Source organism: Mizuhopecten yessoensis, unplaced genomic scaffold (genome assembly GCF_002113885.1).
Source record: "Mizuhopecten yessoensis strain PY_sf001 unplaced genomic scaffold, ASM211388v2 scaffold716341, whole genome shotgun sequence".
Classification (NCBI taxonomy): Eukaryota; Metazoa; Mollusca; class Bivalvia; order Pectinida; family Pectinidae; genus Mizuhopecten; species Mizuhopecten yessoensis.
The window spans coordinates 131,383-146,660 of NW_018480068.1; the positions used below are offsets into that span (position 1 = coordinate 131,383).

Genomic DNA, 15,278 nt, shown 5'->3' on the forward strand with positions numbered 1-15,278 from the left:
GAATCCCTCCTTAGGACATAGTCACTGAATATTCTTCCATGATAATGAAATGAATAGTAAGTAGTTTAAAAAAATGTATTTTACTTAAGAAAACCTGTCAGATATTCCATGTAGGCCTTTTTTGTTGTTATTAATTTACTATTATTTTAACACCCATGTCAATATATCGCCTGATCTATTTAGGGCAAAATTTTCACAAGACAAAATGAAAGAAATAGGATCTACTGTGCATAGAAAATATATGTTAACAAGGAAAAGTATTGCAAGGCAACCCATAGACCCCAGAACCACCGGTTAAGAATTTCTATACAAAAACAGTACACTTATGTCAGGAAGCATATATATAGGTCACAGTGATGTCAAAGTGACCTACTTCACTACACCATCCCAAGATATCCTTGTTCACCAAATCTGGTTGCTCCAGGTGAAAAAGCATAGACTATTTTCAAAAGTAAAGGTCAAGTCATACGTCACAGCACGGTAGGTAGATAGTGGGGAAGTATACATTCTTGATAGTTTGATAGGAAATACGAAACAGATGGGTTTAACCGGAGTGAAGAGTTAGAGGTTGACACCACTTGCATGAGACAACATCTTGTGGAATCAGAGACGTATAATACACTATACGTCTCTGGTGGAATGTATTTCCAATTGGATCTTTACTAAATTTTCTAAAAATGAGTAGGCATACGCAAAAGAAGACTTCTTTATCGTTTGATATTTTATTGATTGCGAAGCAGATGGGTGTCATATCTCCTTTTGAAAAAGAACACAACTATTTCAATCATAAAACCATTTTTTAGAGTTATAATAAAAATAACCATTTTTACTAATGATGACCAATCATAATGATGATCAGGAATTCTGATTTTGTGAACTATTATTAATCTTATATATATATAGATTAAAAAAATTGGGCTCTTATGTAGGTAGAATTGCGTCCTCGTCGCAGAGCCTGGTAACATTCTAATAGAATGGCTAAGAGTTCTACTTGATAACGACATAGCTTGACAGAGTGATGTCCCCTTAGTACGGGTACGGGAGTAAACAAAACTCCCGCGATCACAACAAAGTCAGAATTGCATGTGAAATATGTCGTTTATTTCAACGAAACTTACATAGTTATAATTTTCTCTAAATATCTAATTATATAAGAAAAACCGTGATCTTAACGCTTGACTGCGGCGTGCAAGTTTTACCCCCTTGGAATACACATTATCGTCAATTACTAAATAATTAGATAATAATAAAAAAAATCTAAATTCCACATTTAGAAAATAATGTTTGAAATTATTATATGATTCTAAAATATATATAAACTACCAATTAACGAGATATTGAAGTGTCTTTATATACTTGGTACGGGGTTTCAGTCCTGGACCGGGAACGGCGTACAAGATTGATCTACAAGATTTATCTACCACCTTTCGATACCTTTCTAGCTTCATAAATAAGACAATTTAATCCGAATGACAACAACACCCATGCTGTTGCGTCATGACATGAATAGATTATTAGGTTGACCAGTGGTCAGTCACCAGCGGCGGCAGTTAGACGGACTGAATGTTGCTCCATCCAACTTACGAAGACACTACCATAGCAAATTTCTAGAACTTGGTTCACTTCATATTTTTGTGTCGCGCAATAGATATACACTCCGCGGGCTTTTCAAACGGAAAACTTTGTGTACTATAGAAGAAATTTTGACAGATCAGCTGTCCCATAAACCGCACCATGCATCAAGTTAGTTTCGTTTTGGTGTTCTTTAACACGCTCTTGTTTTGCACGTGTGGACCAGGATTTGCTGACGTTGACAGAAGTAAATATGAGGATGGAAAATCCCGTTTTGAAGTCATTGATAGTCAGGCAAGGTTACCCAAATATGGGCAGTGTTGGCAGAGTGCTATAGCGGTCATTCAGAAAGGCTGCAAACAGCTGACACATATTGTACAAAACCGATTAGCTTTGGCCTATTTAAACTGTTTTCTTGAGGATCAAGGCCGCTTGACCTATCCATGCGACGTGGAAGAATCAATCTCATCCTGTACAAAACATATGTCTGATGTTGACCGAGGATCTTTTACAACGTTTTTTACATACACCCAAAACATTTGTTATTTTCTAGAATCACAGATTTGGCATCAAGAAACAGAACAAACCATAACACGATTAGCTCACAGTTCTGAAAATGTGGCTGACCGTCTTGAGGAAAGTAGCAAATTACAAGAAGCTATGATTGGACAACAAAATTTAACTCTACAAAATCAGGAAATCATTCTAGATAAAGCTGCAAATTTAAGTGACATAATATCAACATCATCGGATAACATGCATGAACTGTATACAGAATTTAAAAAATCTACAATTGAACAAAAGCTGTTAATAAATGACATGTTTGATAAAGTCACCAAGCTTCAAACTATGGTGCTTGGAGAATTTTCAGGATTTTATTCCATGATATACTATACAGTTTCTGTGATAATGTCCTACCTATTGACCTCATCACAAAGGACGGCAAGTGCTCGATTCTGGCTGTTTGGTATTTTAACCATTGGAATAATTGCTGAGAGGGCCATGGTTTCCATCCTCAATGGTGCATCATCATTTCACGTCGACATACCCATGGAGACGGATCTTGAAGTAAATTATTTTAAAGCTTGTTAAGAAATATCATGCATTTTGATGAAATCAATTTTAGCTGATAAGCCTTGGTAAAAAGAAGAGATCCTTGGGTATAAACAGGTTGCTACTATAATGAAAAGAGTATTTGCAAATTGGGAAAAATTTATGTAACTATACAGTATAGATGGATGGTTAACCTGTTTTTTCATTTTTACCTTGCTGTGGTAAAATACTAGCTATTTCTTACTGACTCTGCTAAGTAGAATTTAGAATTTCTCTCCAGCTCATTTGGCAAATAGTAAAACTAGTAAACCAGATGTTCCGAGTTCAACTTCGAGTGGAGGCATTGAAAAAATGACCCCTGTTACATTGGCTCCCATGTAGGGACCAGAGAAATATTGACAACCCAGAATAAATACTTTCACAAGAATCGCTATATGACACTTAGAAAACTTTGAGTGAGTTTTTTTCCTGGAGGGGGAGACTATGTCGCCCTGGTAAAATACTTACACTTCTTACTGACTCGGGTAGGGATAATTCGTCTTTAGCTTAATTGATAGAGCATAAGACTAGTGAACTAGAGGGTCTGGGTTTGACTCCAGTTCCCTTTCTAAACATATCCCTGTTTAAATAGGCCAATGTTTAACCCAGATATTGTCTTAACTGACCCTGTCTACCCCAGATACTGTAAAAACTGCACCCTGTCTTGCCCAGATAACGTATATAAGTAAGCTTCATGCCTAATCCAGGTTCTGCATGAATGTGTTATTGGACCATGTCACTAAGACAGATACAGTCTATCTAGTTGCCTCAAAATTAAAGTTCTAGAGCCAATAAAAGGCTGCTTCCTTTAGCACAAAATTGCTCGTTTTCCTCAATTAAAGAAAAATTTGGGAATATTAACAATTTCTTATTTTGATAAAAAGCAATTGATGTAGGAACAGACTTGCAAAATCTAGGTAGAAAAAACACTGAAACAATCTGTACATTCCAATCTTTCCATTTTTTCAGCGCAATATTGCTTTGTATTGCAGTTAACACTTTTTTTTCTGAAAGAAATTCAACTTATTAATTAATTGCATATTTTGCCATTCAAAGGTAGGAAAACATCAATACCTTGGTCACTGTATATACATTTGTAGTTACATTTCCGTAGCTACAAAGTGAATATTGTCTTTCGCTTTTAACTGCGAGACTATTCACTAATATTAGTTTGTAATTTCCAATGTGTATGTCAACATGCATGATAGCCATTACTATGTGAACTTACTGTAAATCTACTGTATTGTAATTGTTAAGTGCCATAGAACTTTTTTGGGGGAATTTTGTTGCCATTCCCGTTGAAATTAGGAGTAAAGTAGTTATCTCAAATTGTCTTCAAAATGTCCCAATGTAATTTAAACAAAACGGTTTGTTTTCAGTGGATTATACAACATTTAATATCTAGAATAAGACTATACCTAAACTGTATATCACGATTACATCTGAATTTCTAAGACAATAATTTATTTATTTGAACAACCAAAAAATTTAGGGGTTAAAAATCAGATTTATTTTATTAACTCCCGATTTCAGACATCATCTGGTCAGTTCCAAAACCACGGCTCTATTACCAAAATAGTGGATACAAGCCCTGCACAGGGATTTTCCAACCAAACATTTGGTCCCCTATTTACCAGTGAGTGGCAAGCTATCGTGATACATGTTATGTTACACCAGTCCTGTGGTAATATATATCAATACAGCCTCTCCGTGTTGTGACACTCTAATGCTGTAACCCATGATTTGGTATTTGAAGGAGATGGTGTACACCAACCAGTGGCTTTGCAGAAAGGTATGCGGAGGTTTGGCATTGGTCATCCTAGCCATATTTGCATACCGTTATCGTGACATCAACACCATCAACAATGAACTCCTCATGGACATAAAACGACAGAACTCGGAGCTCCGGCAATACCTCTTAAACACAACACCGACAGGTGAGTATACTGGTACCTTAACCCTTTCACCCCTATATAACTTTGGTAGACTTGGCCATGCATTGATATGGACGTGTCCATTATGGTCTACAGTGGTGAAAGGGTTAAGATCACCGGTGGGGGGAGGAGGAATTCAGTCAATTTGTCTGTGTGAGTCTTATGAAGTCTAAACTGTGTTTCATGTACACCAACCTAAGATGACTGTTTGACATCTTTAGTTAAACTCTGGGAACCAAAAGAAAATTTATTAACAAATTACTTGATTAATCATCCAACGCATGAATTTTAGTATGTACATTTGTACGACTGAACCAGTAAATCACAAAGAGTTTCGAAATTGCATTTTTATTTTATTTTAGCTAACAATGAGGTTTTCAGGAAAACTAATCGTGTAAGATTGTATAAGTATTAGTCAAAATATGGTATGAACTTATAGGTGATGTCAAAATATGGTATGAACTTATAGATGATGTCAAAATATCTTCACTGAAAATCAGAAAGGTATCATGATTATCATATTTTGTATTGTATTAATTTGATAACTTGATAACCCAAATATTAAACAAATGTAGCATTTAATGATTGTATTGTATTATTTCTTGTCATTCTAACAGACAGTCACATGTGTCCTGAAATACTAGTACATGTACTGTTGACCAATAGTTATGAAATAAGTGATTTTTATGCCCCACCGGGAATGTAGTCCTAAAGGGTTGGTATGTTGTATGTGTAATACTCACAGGGTATAGCTTATATTTACTCATCCCATTGTTGGTTTTGGGAGCTTCAGAAGAAAAGCAGGATAATCACTATGTATTACACATGTGTAATTATGTCTGTTCAGGTACCTTTGGATTAAAAAATCAGGAGTTTTCTAATTCCCAATCCAGCATGCTGACCTCCTCTTCTCCATTGGCAGTAGCTGCAGATTGTAAGTATGAATCTGGTGGTCATAGCAACAGTAAACTGCTCCAGTATTGTAATCAGTGGAAGTTATCATTACCTGTAAGTCACTGTGGAGGAATCAGAAATATACTAGTGGATTGGCTGATAGTCGAAAATAATCCTGAATCAAGATACACCTAATTAATTCATTAGGAAAGTTTTACAACCTTTTCAAATCTTTTAGAATGATGCAGAATGGCATTTTCTTATGTTGAAATTACTTTAAACAAACATAATTCCTAACCTTGATTAAAATAGTTAATTAAGAGGTAATTTACAACTCGGAGACTAGAAAGGGTTTTAGTGTCATTCAAAACAATATGTGTTCAGTATTTAATTAAAAATTAGTAACCTCCAACAGAAAGAAGGGATATTATTTATCGAACCTTTTACACCGGAAATATTAAAGTAAATATGTGACAACTGTTGAAATTGTATTGTTGATATGGTTATAGAGGCTTAAAGCCTGACTCCATTATAATGAGTTGTAATATATTTCTAATTTTAGCAACAGGATATGAAACTGATTCTGCTGTTAGTGACTGCAGCTACTTCACGGATACTGAATCTGTAACCACGGGAACAGACCACACCTTCCAGCCAGCACTGACCAACTGGGAGGACTCGGAGAATGAAACCTGTTCTTCTGTCACGCCGTCGGATATTTCTCGGATTACTCAACAAGTGACTGATTTTGGAAAACCATGTTCTGACTTGCCCTTAAATATTGATACCTGGGCCAAAACTGGTTTCTACAGACATTCTACACCAATTGCAAGTAAGTTTTATTTCCCAGTCGAACTGCCAGAAGTTACATACAAATAAAGTTTAGTAATAAAACTATGTCTACATCAGGTGTATGTCTAAAAAAAGACCAGGGCTATTTCAGAAGTAAATATTTGGGAAAGAGGCACAATTGTAGCCCCCACTACCCACAATTGTGTTTTTCCTATGGCCCACAGTACAACATTTAAGATTTTAGACCATGTGATTAACCATGACAGCACTCAGGTGTGTGATCAGACAAGTCTTATTACTTATAACGTCTGTTTCTTGTCATGCCGTGTTAAATTTAATATATAATAAAAAAATAAAAAAATAAAATGAGGGGGGGGGGGGGATAAGGATACAACATTTTTCTTTTCTATTGTGTATTTTGTATTTTAAATCTTGCACTCAACTTTTTTTTTTTCAGAAAATAATGGTTCCGATCTTGATTCGTCCATAGCAGAATCTGTCAAACAAAGGCGGAATAGATCACAGACACCAGAGCAAGTAAGTTCTCACACTGCAAGATCTTAGTGTTTTTCTTTCAAAGCATGCAGTACTTTTACTAATACATGTACTAGTATTATAGATTTGAGACGTGTGCATATACAAAAGGTTGAAACGTGTAAATTGTTATCAATAAAACTCACAAATGAGACCCCAGAAGGATATGTATTGACACGAATGAAATCATACATAAAATATTCTTTGGAATGTTTGAATTTCTTTTCCATTCTTTACAGTGTACCAGCGATACAACGCCAAGATACTGTTTTAGACCGAGAACTAGACGTTTAAACGACAATCCTGTCACAAGATCGGAGTCTCCAAGGACATTTTCACGTGTGGTCAAACAACTGGAACGGATTGCAGTGACAAACAGCATGTTGGCCACCACTTACACCATCAAAAGGAAAAGTAATATCTCCGATGTGTCAGATTATGATGGCGGTGAACATCGGTGATTCTGTACTGCGACTGAAAAACTTACCTCTGTGTGGGGTCAGTGCTGCTCAATGTGATAGCTGGGTTTGAAAAATGTTGGAAGTAATGTCTAGGTGCATATATTTTAACCTCTTTAATGCAACCAACTTTTTCTCTGAAAATTCCCAATACACCCATTGTATGTAACTAAATTGTGATAGGGAAATAAGTTCTTTGGAGGTTTACCGAGAAATGGTTTCTTGTAAAAATGTAATATCAGCATGATCAAGTCTAGATTGTTTGTCTTGGGCTAAAACTTCTACAGTAGAGTTGTTGGTCATCTCGTCACAGACACAGCTCAATGACCTTGTGGTCACAGTTCTTGCCAATACTCAGGTGTGTCACCAGACATTTTCTTAATCTTTTATACAATATACAACATTCATTAAAGTAACCACCTCTAATTGTGTTCAAAGAAATATCTTGATTACTAATTAATCATATACAACACATTATAATGCTTATCACATAATGGTGTATAAGAAAATACTAACATCTCCATATAAACAGATGACATAAATATTGAAATTAATTATATTTGATTGTAGAGTGTTCCATGTCAAGTGACAGCTTTCATTCCATAAAGCTGGTATTGAATACATGTCCAAATGTTTATTTACGTGTATACGGTATGTCTGTTCCATTGACTACACATTACCACTAAAGGATAAACAATGTGTGTATTTACTTACAGTAGTGTGCTATATTCTAATAAATCAACAAACTACATATCTACCAGTATGGAGCCTGTATGAAATCCATGTCAGTGATTTTTCAGCCTAAATTTTACAGCAGGCTGTTCCTACATGAATTGTGAAATATTTGGCATTATTTTTACTATAATTGGGAAATATTCCTGGGTTTTTTTCCTCACTTTGGGAATATTAAGCACTTTTTAGCCAGGGGAAGCAGACTGTATTTGACTGTGAAACTAGGCAAACAAATCACTGCATGTTTGCATGTTTTTTAATTTTCTTTTCTTGTTTACATATTTTGGTGTGCTTCAAAATGTTATTGCTGTTTTTATCCTTAAACTTAACTGAAAGTGTTTTTATTTTTTAATCTTGATTTTACAGATTGCTGTATCTACATAAATTTGGAAAGGTATTCCTGTTTTATTTTGTCAAGAACAGTGCTTCACCCTGTATTCGACTGTAAAACAAAATCATGATGTGATAATGTAAATTACCTGTTTTATAATTTGATTGATTTTTCACAGCTTTTATAATTATAAGATGTGTGTGTGTGGGGGGGGGGNTGATCTGGGGGGGAAATCCTCATATTGTCAGGAAATGAATGTCGGATGACTGGATTATGGAGTTGGTATGTAATCGGGTTAAAAAAAACAAGGATCAATTGTTTTATTTTATTTGTTTTATTGTTAAATATAAAGAATATGTTTTTCCCCTCAATATGGAGATGATCTATTTTGAAATATATACAGCAACTCTTATTGACCAGCTGGACGTTAGTTTGACTAACAATTATGAAGAAAGAATCCTTTATTTTCAACGATTTATGTGTTCAGGTATATTGATCAAGAAATGACCAAAATTTACTAACATGGTTTTGTTGTTAATGTTGTATTTTGTTTTGTGTTTAAAAAACATCTTTTTTAAGTAAGAAAAGGTTTTTATCATATTGACTATGTCGTGGATTTTGCATATTTTTATAGTTTTATGTTTGTCTCAATAGATATTTTAATAGTTTTATGTTTGTCTCAATAGATATTTTAAGGAAAACAAATCAGTGCTCATTAGGACTTGTATGCATAAATATTTGAAATACAGATATGTTTAATTCAATTATTAATATGATATTTTAAGTTACTTTTTTGTAATCTGGTGAAATTACATTATTCTTGTATATCTTAAAACAGAAATGAATATTGTATTTAAATCAAATTTGCCATGATACCAAGTTTCATTGTCTATATTTTGAAGTTGAAATTTTAGGATTATCTGTGCTATTGTCTGTAGGCATTTTAACAGGAATTGACATTTAATGTCAGATTATTTATTGACATTTCATGATTATTTATTGTTATAACATTTAATTGATTTTCTTTTAAATTTTGGAGAATTTTATTGTGGTATTATGTATAAAATGAGTATACATGTATATGGAAAGTAAATAAAGACACTTTGATATTGATTTGACATGTTTATACATATTATATATACATTTGTTTTAAGATTCTAACACAAGATGACCTTGGTACAAGGTGTTGAACGTTTTCCTTCCCCACTAGTACTCTTTACCCTTGACATAAACACTGCTACAGCAGTAAGTGCTGTTTGATACATGAAGTACATGTGAGGGAGAGATTAGATGTCTTTTAATTGATAAACATAATTGGCAAATCACCTTTACGATAAATTTGACCTGGAAAGAAATGACATATCATCTCCTTATGCATAATTATAAATATGTCACCTAACCCTTTCACCCCTATGTAACTTCAGTAAACTCTTCCATGCTTTGATCTGGATGAGTCCATTATGGTCTTCAGTACTAGTGGCGAAAGGGTTAAACAGGGAATGGTGACATGTACTTTTTGGTCCATTTCCTCTCATCATCATGTTTAGCTCACCTGGCCCAACCTTGTTTTCTTGTACTCCTTCGATAAACTTGTATGGCACTAGCAGGTTTAAAATTGAAAATAAAATAGGTGAGCTATTAAGGCCCATGTGCTTCTTATTAGCTCACCTGGCCAGGAAGACAAAGTTGAGCTGATGCCATACCTTGTCATCTGTGTGTCTGTCAGCAATTCCTTTAACTGACTCCCTTGTTTGAACCACTGAATGGAATATTGCCAAATCTGTCTGGAGGAATCATCCTAATATGCAAGGGATTCAAAATTGTACGAATGGAGGAGGATAGATTGGTGGGTCCAGAAAGAAGTAATTTGACCATGTTGCCTTAAAGAACTTCTCTTCTGTAACTATTGATTGAAGTTGGTAGGGAATAAACATTGTACAAATTGAGCAACTGAACTCAAGAGGGGAGGACTAAAGGTTCAGTTTTTCCATATTGCTTTTATGTGACTTCACTAGAATTATGTGAGGTTATAACTTAAAAAGGAGATCCCACACTGGAACATATATATAATTGTTAAAGATAAAAATGAATACATTATATGCTACCAGGATTGATCTAGGGTCTAGCCCCACCCTGTTACACTCTATAAACATGTATCAACTGCTTGGTATGAAGAGATGACCAAATTCATGATATTAGATTCGACTCTTGACTAATATCCTGGGTCACAACTTAGAAACAGATGAGATCTTCTCCGTATAACAATATATACATTTACTAAGTATAAAGAAACAAATACTCTCCCTATAACAATATATACATTTACTAAGTATAAAGAAACAAGTACTCTCCGTATAACAATATATACATTTACTAAGTATATGGAAACAAATACTCTCCCTATAACAATATATACATTTACTAAGTATATAGAAACAAGTACTCTCCCTATAACAATATGTACATTTACTAAGTATAAAGAAACAAATACTCTCCCTATAACAATATACACATTTACTAAGTATAAAGAAACAAATACTCTCCCTATAACAATATACACATTTACTAAGTATAAAGAAACAAGTACTCTCCGTATAACAATATATACATTTACTAAGTATAAAGAAACAAGTACTCTCCGTATAACAATATATACATTTACTAAGTATAAAGAAACAAGTACTCTCCGTATAACAATATATACATTTACTAAGTATAAAGAAACAAGTACTCTCCGTATAACAATATATACATTTACTAAGTATAAAGAAACAAATACTCTCCCTATAACAATATACACATTTACTAAGTATAAAGAAACAAATACTCTTCCTGTAACCATCTACACATTTACTAAGTATAAAGAAACAAGTACTCTCCCTATACCAATATACACATTTACTAAGTATAAAGAAACAAGTACTCTCCGTATAACAATATATACATTTACTAAGTATATAGAAACAAGTACTCTCCCTATAACAATATGTACATTTACTAAGTATAAAGAAACAAATACTCTTCCTGTAACAATCTACACATTTACTAAGTATAAAGAAACAAGTACTCTCCCTATAACAATATATACATTTACTAAGTATAAAGAAAAAAATGCTCATATGCTACCACATTTGCTCTGACGTGTTGGCCCACCCAGGGAGACTTGGATCCTGAGACATACTTTTGACAGAGATTTTCACCCCTAACCAGATATACAATTATTGCTGGTCATAAAGAGAAGAATATAATCATGCTACAAGAATTGGCCTCTGGTTATGCATGAACCCTTAAACCTTAGGAACTTAGTCCTTTGGTCATAACAGTGAAACAGTTGCGATCACCACCCTATAACAAATATAAAATTGCTGAGAATGAATATTTGGATACACATACTTTACCAAGATTGTTCTAAAGGCATAGCCTACTCCTGGGTCTTATTTGCAATATCACTGTGGAAATATTTTCCTGCTATTGCTTAATATTAAGGAGAGCGATACAGACCCTCCAGGCCTCTTGTTTATTGATATCATTCCAATGCACCACAAGGTAACCATATCTAGCTTTCTGACCTGAAAGCCACGGTTACGTCCCCTTAATACGCAGTAATCGCCAGAAAGTTACTGCTCACCTGATTTTTATGATTTTAAATATATTTGGCCTTGGAGGCGGATCGAAGTTGTTGTGTCACAGTATACCAAGTTGTATAGCCCTACATTACATATATAAACAGGGAACTATTAGGAGTCGTCTACATCCCCTAAACTTGTAGAAGTTAAATTATGTTTATTACATACATCACAGGTACTAGCCAATATTATACTTGGGTATCGCGTGACGTCACGATTTACTGGGCCGCACACTGGACGGCAACTCGCGAGACTCGGCGACTCTGCGAGTTGAGAGTTCACAGTGAATCGAATGAGGCAATGACGACCATTAGCAGGTGTAAACAATCGACAAAAACAAGTAATTACCGCTCAAGTTTGGATAAAGAATCATCAGAAAGGTACACAGAGAGGCTTAAATTAATATTGACAGACGAGGCTAGTACCTGTGGTCATAGCGCTGCAAAAACGTAAAGCGTTGCTAAAATATTTGGGAATCATTGATCGATTGATAACCGTTGTTGTATTCAAACGAAAAGGGAACAATGTTCGAGTTTATACAACATCTAATGCTTGGAGCAGTATTTCATAAAATGCGACGAAATATTCATTTTACAACAGGTTGTGTGATTTCCCCATCATTTTACAACAGGTGGTGTGATTTCCCCATCATTTTACGACAGGTTGTGTGATTTCCCCATCATTTTACCACAGGTTGTGTGATTTCCCCGTCATTTTACGACAGGTTGTGTGATTTCCCCATCATTTTACTACAGGTTGTGTTATTTTCCCCATCATTTTACAACAGGTTGTGTGATTTCCCCATCATTTTACGACAGGTTGTGTAATTTTCCCATCATTTTACGACAGGTTGTGTGATTTCCCCATCATTTTCCAACAGGTTGTGTGATTTCCCCATCATTTTACAACAGGTTGTGTGATTTCCCCATCATTTTACGACAGGTTGTGTGATTTCCCCATCATTTAACAACAGGTTGTGTGATTTCCCCAACATTTTACCACAGGTTGTGTGATTTCCCCATCATTTTACAATATGTTGTGTGATTTCCCCCATCATTTTACAACAGATTGTGTGATTTCCCCATCATTTTACAACAGGTTGTGTGATTTCCCCATCTTCCAAGGCATTATAGCCTTACCAGACAGTGTGTCATTATTATAGCCTTACCAGAAAGTGTGTCATTATTATAGCCTTACCAGACAGTGTGTCATTATTATAGCCTTACCAGACAGTGTGTCAATGATGGCAATTTCTTCATCAATTGTGTTTGGTTTGCTTTCTGAGTCCAACTCTATTGTTTAAGTATATTGTCTATTTTTCGTGCTAAAAACTATTCTTGTCCCCTCTGAGGTATGCATCCCTAGTTTTCGTGCTATTGTACTTTATCCAAAAAGCTTTTCTTACTCCTTTAAAATTACAATCTGATGAGGTTTTATGAACATTCCGTAGCTGTCCTTTGAGACTAAAAGCAAACTTGTTAGCAATGCTGTATTCTATGTCTTGAAATGTTCTCATTTTACCCCCATTGTTCTAGGAATGCATATTTTTATCCAGTAGTTTTCTCACATTCGGCTTCGTTTTTAAAATCCTCGAATCTTTCTTGACGAATATCATTTGGAGTGATTTTGGCATTTGTCATTCCTTGCTTTTTGAATAAGTTCAGTGCAGTTGTTTTCGTTCCTTTCGGGATTCCACACCTGTGGATGTCTCCCGCCAGTTTCCCTTTGCTTCTACTGAAGAGAAGGCGATGATTGTGGATTCGCGGATGGTTGGAGAAAATGTCTTCTTGTTCCTTCTAAGGATATATACTGTTAAAACTTGGAACTGCAAACTTCAATGTTGGTACAATTGTATGTTTTGCTTTCTGAAATACACCCTACCTGAAACTCAGGTATAACTAGTCGAAAACCGAAATCCTACCTGCCAGAACAGCATGATTTCCCGTTGGTACCAAATGATAAATATATTGCCGCACAAGAACCTCTCCACAATATCAAGAAACTGCAAATAAAATATGCTCTTCAACAGAAATACGTCACAAGCCAATTAATATATTCATTTAAATCTGTCTGTGTTCATAGAGATGTGAACTGCCTATTGAACCTTGCGATTCAGCGACCGGGGATGATGTCGCTTAAACAAATATATCTATTTGCTTTTTCGTTACATATATTGATATTCGACACATAATTGTATTACGTGAGGCAATTATCTGTATATTGGCATAAGCGGTTTCTCCAAAAATAGATGTAGAGCATTTCCTGTCACTGCAATTCGTAAATTGACGTCGGTGCTAAGCTTATACCAACAAGGGACAAGATCTGTATCTATATATAGAGACACCCTTCTAAAGAATACAATTACATAGTCTACAGTCATAGTAACGGTCACTTTGCTGGTAATGTACATTCTCTGTATTTGTCTAGAAAATCAACATTTTTTCACAACTTTATTATCCTTTACAATATTTTCCTTAAAGCGTTCCTGAAACAAGAGAAATTTCTAATACGTTACAAGTGCAAAGTTTAAGTTTAAATGTTTAAATTCAATATCAAACAAAACTAACACACAATAGTTGTAAGAGATTGCTGAGTGTTGACATATTGGACTGCATTCGGTGCACTTTTAGGAGTATTTTAAAAATCAATATCATGTTATCTTATTTATTACTGCACATTATTCAACTGTTTCGATAATGTTATATCACATTTGAACATTTAAAAATTGCGATATACAAGAGACACCCATATACGTACCAACATTTCTATTTTTGAACCACACTCATTCAATTCACAATGTTACTGCTATATAATTACTTATCATTGAACATCTGTTCTCTATGGAACTGTGTAGCTATCTGTACTTGACTCGCAAAAAATACTCAGAAATCATGTTATTAATATGTTTAACCAACTATATGTACTATTGTAACTTTTATAATTGAGCTGACAGCAGAGGAAATTGTACAATTTCCTACAGTCAGAATAAATCTGTGTATCAGTGTATCTGTGTTATCAACTAACGAAAAGTGGCCATTCAAGGGCCGGACATGAGTGAATACATACTGGGCGCGACACCGACTCTAAAACACTTGATAAGAGAATGCATGTGTTGTGTCTCACCGCCACATGTGTGTTATCGTTGATAAGTTTATGTAACATGCACCGGATTACGTGTGGTGAATGATCATATTTCACTTTACTCATATGGTAACACCATAGTAAACATTTTCTTTCGCCATCTATTTAAGTTTTATTTTCTCTATTCCTCGTGAATTAAATAATTACTTATGTTTATTGACGCCCTGGGACA

At 34.7% G+C, this 15,278-nt stretch overlaps 1 protein-coding gene across 1 annotated transcript; it reads left to right on the plus strand.

Annotated features, from left to right (window-relative positions):
- The first annotated feature begins 1,465 nt into the window (after positions 1–1,465).
- LOC110443361 lies at positions 1,466–7,681 on the plus strand. Its single transcript, XM_021487543.1, has 6 exons — positions 1,466–2,640; positions 4,421–4,601; positions 5,446–5,532; positions 6,055–6,324; positions 6,742–6,821; positions 7,058–7,681. Exons 1-6 carry the CDS (start codon positions 1,735–1,737, stop codon positions 7,277–7,279), a joined length of 1,746 nt encoding a protein of 581 aa, XP_021343218.1. The 5' UTR covers positions 1,466–1,734; the 3' UTR covers positions 7,280–7,681.
- The last annotated feature ends 7,597 nt before the right edge of the window (positions 7,682–15,278 follow it).